A 6,000-nucleotide genomic window follows, 5' to 3' on the forward strand; every position below is an offset into this window, starting at 1 on the left:
GGCCGGCGGCTGGGCCTTGGGCCAATAAGGTGGGAGAGGAAAAATAACAAAAAAAACCCAGGAGGCCTACTGGGTTGTTGGGCTCCTCTCTCCTCTCTTATTTTTTTAATCCAGCAGAAAAATAAAAGCAAAGAAAGGAAGGAGAGAAAAGAAAAGGTTAGAGGAAGCACTTGGGTGCACGGACTATATTCCCGGACTCGCAAAATGTGCTTGTTCCAAGAAATAGAAAAAGGCCAAAGTTAAACGATCTAAATTCAAATCCATTTGAATTTAATTCAAATGGTTTGAATAAGTTCAAGGTAATGAAGAGTCCAAAAAATGTTAGGAATTTAGGAAGAGCCTCGGTAAATGGGACAAAAGAATTATCGATAAAGTTTGAGAGCCAAGAACCGGAAGAAGGAAAGGTCAAGGATTTAACATGCAAGTGGGTTGCGGATATGGAATACATCATAATAGCTCCCTAAATATTGGGAGGGTATGTTTTAAAGAGAAACCACCATGTGAAATCCCTCGATTTAAATGGATCAAAGATCCATACAACTTATTTAGTTGAGATGCAAAAGGACTTATGACATGCTGATATGATGACATGATGCAATGCACATGATGCAACGAACCAAAACGAAATCACCCAACAACACTCGGAAACATGGAAGGCATCTGAAGCTCCGGTCTTGGGGCGTTACACCCTTTCCGCCTTCATTTTGGGAAGAGAACCAAGGCCATTATAAGTATAGCCTAGCCACCACCATAGGGGAGAGAGATCACCCACACCCTCACTGGCTCACACAAGCACAAGAACATAGCTCCTGAGGTTGTTCTTCCCTTGTACCAGTTTATCCTCAGCCCACCTGGAGGCAAATCCACCACAAAGCAGGAGTAGCGTATTACACCATGAGGTGGCCCGAACCTGGGTACTCTGCCTTCTCCCTTTCTTCCTCAGTTCATCGAGCTAGGACATGAGATCAACGAGTTGGCAGGCTGGGGAGGCTGAGTTCCACATGCACCCTTGAGTTCTTCGCACGCACCCCAGGGATCGATGAGTTTTCAGGGTGCGGAGTCCCGAATCTGACAGTACCTAATGGGGCCTACCCCAACGATACTCGGCATCATGTTCGGGCCAGGCCCGGGGGCTTCTGTAGTGCAACAAACCTTGGCATGTGTTGCCCAGACTATACACAGGTAGAGAGGCAAGATTGCAGTGACAAGACAAGACCAAGCCAGAGAGAGGTAGCTCTTTGAGAAATCAAAGGGCGGATCAAGAAGACCATGACAAACCGAAGAAGCACGATATCACTAAGGAAAAACCTCCCTTGGTAGGCAGCCGAGCCTGGTCAGGTCGAGGCCACCCCAAAGATAAGTCCCAATACTCCCCCGGCATGGGTTGCTGGGGTCGCTGGCAGTCCACTTTCCCCTCCAAGACTCCAAGATAGCACCTCTCTACCACATCACAACACAAGTCATCCATCGATGCGGTGTCGAGCCCCCAGGTAGCTAAGTGCTTTTTTTGGCATGTGGCGGCCATTTGGAGGGAAATTATCTCTATATGACACCCGTCCAGAGGTGTTTTAATCAGGTAGGCGAAGAGATGACTAAAACGGTGCGACAAGGCTTGTCGGGCTATGTCTACGACGTGACAGTAAGCGGTGCATTTAGTACACCTTGTCCTTTTTGCAAAGTTAGGTATGATAGCACTGTTGGCTATCTAATCATAGGATAATGACTGTTTCGCCATTGTGGTAACCCCTTTACTTTTAAAAGGTGGGCCCTAGCAACCTTAGAGAGGATTCGAACCCTTGTACACTCATACGCGTGTAGCTGCTCTCCCCGTGGCGACCCTGCCAGGCCTGAGCGCTGCGCGTTCTCCATGGTCTCTCCATCAATCCACCCAAATCAGGAGTAGGGTTTTACGCTTCGCAGTTGCCCGAACCTCGGTAAAAACATCCCGCGTCACCACTGTCGTGCTACTCGACGGCATCCGCTCTTTGTGCGATGTGCCCTTCCCCCTTGCCGAACAACAATACGCCAATGGCCCCATAGGTGATCGTGCTCCGCCACGACACAAAGCTGAAGGAATTTCATAACAAATATTTTCAATAGGTGTAGTAGGTTGAGGGGCAACAAATTATGGTTTGGGTCAAGGTGAAGATACCCCGAACAAAACCATCAAAGGATGGTTCTCTCTAGTAACAAGTGACAATAAATTTTAGCACATAGTAATAGGTTTTCCTTATCAATTTCCACTTACCAAGAGCGCTTCAATCCCCGGCAACGGCACCAAAAAGGAGCCTTGATGACCCAAAAGTATAGGGGATCAATCATATTCATTTTGATAAGTAAGAATGTAGAACCCAACGAGGAGCAGAAGGAAATGACAAGTGGTTTTTAGCAAGGTAATCTCTGCAAGCACAGAAATTATAAGTAACGAGTAGTTTGATAGAAAGATAGTTTGTAATGAGAAAGTAACGGTAATGGTAAAAAAATGTAGCAAGGTAGCCCAATCCTTTTGTGGCAAAGGACATGCCAAAACAGTCTTTTATAATAAGCAAAGTGTTCTTGAGGGAACACGGGAATTTCATCTAGTCACTTTCATCATGTTGGTTTGATTTGTGTTTGCTACTTTGATAATTTGATATGTGGTTGGACCGGTGCTTATGTTTTTTCTTACTTGAACAAACCTCGTACTTGTGATTCACCCCCTTGCAAGCATCCGCAACTACGAGAAAAGTATTAAGATAGAACCTAACCATGGCATTAAACATTTGGATCCAAATCGGTCCCTTACGAAATAGCGCATAAACTAGGGTTTAAGCTTCTGTCACTCTAGCCCCATCATCTAATAACTACTCCAAAATACATTCCCTTATGGCCAAATATGGTGAAGTGCCATGTAGTCGACGTTCACATGACACCACTTAGGGAATCACAACATACATATCATAGAAGTATTGAACACATATCAAGTTCACATGATTACTTGCAACAAGATTTCTCCCGAGACCTCAACAACAAAAGTAACTACTCACGAATGATAATCTTGTTCAAGATCAAAGGGGTATTAAATAGCATAATGGATCTGAACATATAATCTTCCACCAGATAAACCATATAGCAATAAACTACAAGATGTAATCAACACTACGAGTCACCCACAAGCACCAATCTAAGGTTCCGGTACAAATATTGAACACAAGATATGAACTAGTGTTTGAGAGGAGATGGCGTTGTTGAAGATGTTGATGGAGATTACCCTCCCCAATATGGGAGAGTTGTTGGTGACGATGGTGACATCGATTTCCCCCTCCGGGAGGGAAGTTCACCGGTGGAATCGCTCCATCAGAGGGCAAAAGTGCTCCTGCCCAAGTTCCGCCTCGAGACGGCGGCGAATCATCCCAAAAGTACCCGCCTTATTTTTTTCGAGGTCAAAATGACTTACATAGCAGAAGAAGGGCATCAGAGGTGGGCCGAGGACGACACAACCCACAAGGGGGCACCTAGGCTCCCTTGCGCGCCCAGGTGGGGTGTGCCCACCTGGTGGGCCCCCTCTAGTAGTTATTTGCTCCAATATTCTTCATATATTCCAAAAAATTCTCCGTAAATTTTCAGCTCATTTGGAAATGTGCAGAATAGGTAACTCTGACGCAGCTTTTTCAGGTCCAGAATTCCAACTGCTGGCATTCTCCCTCTTTGTGTAAACCTTGCATATTATGATAGAAAAGGCATTAGAATTACTCCATAAAGCATTATTATGCATAAAAACATTATAAATAACAGTAGGAAAACATGATGCAAAATGGACGTATCACAGAGCACCTGCATCGAGCTTGCGACATCATGAAGAAGCAAGCTGACAAGAAGTGGTCTGAGCGCACCTTTGCTGTGGGCGACGTGGTCTTTGTCAAGCAACCCTATGTCCAGACAACGGTGGCTCACCGCACCAACCACAAGCTCACGTCCCGCTACTTCGGGCCCTTCAAGATCATCGGTATTGTCAACCCTGTTGCATATGAACTGCAGCTTCTAGACGGCGCCAAGGTCCACCCAGTCTTCTTGGGATCTCAACTCAGTTGTGCCATCTCCTCTACCACTCTAGTAAAAATAGAGTTGCCGGTGCCGACGGACGAGCCCCTACACCCTGTCGAGATCATGGACACGCGCTGGCGACAGACTCCACAAGGGCGACGCGAACAGATGCTCGTGGGCTGGTCCGACCCATGCGTCCTCGACACCACCTGGGAGGACGCCAAGTACCTCTTTGATCGCTACCCCATGTTGGCTTGAGGGAAGCCATCACTCAAGGAGGGGGGATCACTACAAAAAATACACATATGTGACATTTTGGGCTGAACGAAAAAAAATTATGTCATGCTTATAACACTTCTGTGAAGATAATTGTGACAAAACTTGGTATCATCATAGATGTGGTGGGCTCCTAATTCTATGACAAAAAATCATGATAGAAAATGGGCTTTTCATCCTGGGCAGGCCGGAGACGCAGCTTCATGACATTCGTTGGGCCGTCCATGATGGAAAAAATCATGGTAGAAGCGAGGGCGAGGAAAATATCGGGGGTTACGGTGGGTGGTCGGGGCTGAGCGATGCACCGAGGTTTGCGCGTTTCTCTTGTAGACGTACGCGCGCGCGTGTGTGTGGCATAGCACTGTAACTGAACCCGGAGCGAGGCGTCGGGCTCAAACTGAACCCGAGAGATTGCACTAGCTACATTACTGAACACCGATTGATCCCTTGTTCTTAACTGAACCCGAGTGATTCCTTCGCTACTACTGCTAACAGAAGTCGATCGAAGCTGCCTCTTGATGAACAGTTCTTGGCGGGGGGTTTGATGAACAGGACCCCATGGTTGTAGAGGCCGTTGCCGCTGGATGAATAGGACCCTGTCTGGGCCGGTTGGGGTGGATGAGCATGACCCCGTGGAGGGCTGGATGAACAGGATGACCCCGTGGAGGGCTGGTTGAACAGTAGCCGGTGGAGGGTTGGATGAACGGTAGCCCGTGGAGGCAGGAGGAGGTCCATGGTGGAGATGAACAGTAGCCCATGGAGTCCTGTTTTGCGATACTCCACACCCCTCCCGATGAACAGGACCTCCGTTTCGACCGTAACGCTCCAGCACAAGTCTATTTCCTCCGTTTTGCAGTACGCCACACCCCTTCCTATTAATAGGACCCCGTTTTGACCGTACGCGGTCGAACACAAGTCCGTTTCCTCCATTTTACGGTACGACAGATCCTTCCCGATGAACAAGACCCCGTTTTGACTGTACGCAGTCGAATAGATGGCCCATTTCCTTTGTTCTGCGGTACGTCATACCTTGTTTCGGATGTTCCGTCCAAGCCGGTTGGCTCCCTGAGGGAGCACTAGATTAGGGGGTCTCCGGACAGTCGGACTATATCCTTTGGCCGGACTGTTAGACTATGAAGATACAAGATTGAAGACTTCGTCTCGTGTCCGGATGGGACTCTACTTAGCGTGGAAGGCAAGCTAGGCAATACAGATATGTATATCTCCTCCTTTGTAACCGACCTTGTGTAACCCTAGCCCGTTCCGGTGTCTATATAAACCAGAGGGTTTTAGTCCGTAGGACAACATACAATCATACCATAGGCTAGCTTCTAGGGTTTAGCCTCCCCGATCTCGTGGTAGATCAACTTTTGTAATACCCATATCATCAAGAATAAATCAAGCAGGACGTAGGTTTTACCTCCATCAAGAGGGCCCGAACCTGGGTAAAACATCATGTTCCCTGCTTCCTGTTACCATCCGCCTTAGACGCACAGTTCGGGACCCCCTACCCGAGATCCGCCGGTTTTGACACCGACATTGGTGCTTTCATTGAGAGTTCCTCTATGTCGTTGCCGTTAGGCTTGATGGCTCCTTCGGTCATCGTTAGCGATGCGGTCCAGGGTGAGACTTTTCTCCCCGGACAGATTTTTGTATTCAGCGGCTTCGCACTGCACGCCAACTCTCTTGGCCATCTGGAGC

General features: G+C 47.7%; 1 protein-coding gene across 1 annotated transcript; it reads left to right on the forward strand.

Annotated features, from left to right (window-relative positions):
• Window positions 1–3,834: 3,834 nt before the first annotated feature.
• LOC147975516 (uncharacterized) lies at window positions 3,835–4,281 on the forward strand. The gene has a single exon (XM_087520466.1). It carries the CDS (start codon window positions 3,835–3,837, stop codon window positions 4,279–4,281), a length of 447 nt encoding a protein of 148 aa, XP_087376592.1.
• Window positions 4,282–6,000: the final 1,719 nt, after the last annotated feature.

Source organism: Triticum urartu, chromosome 4A (genome assembly GCF_056163025.1).
Source record: "Triticum urartu cultivar PI428250 chromosome 4A, HENAU_Tu73, whole genome shotgun sequence".
Classification (NCBI taxonomy): domain Eukaryota; kingdom Viridiplantae; phylum Streptophyta; class Magnoliopsida; order Poales; family Poaceae; genus Triticum; species Triticum urartu.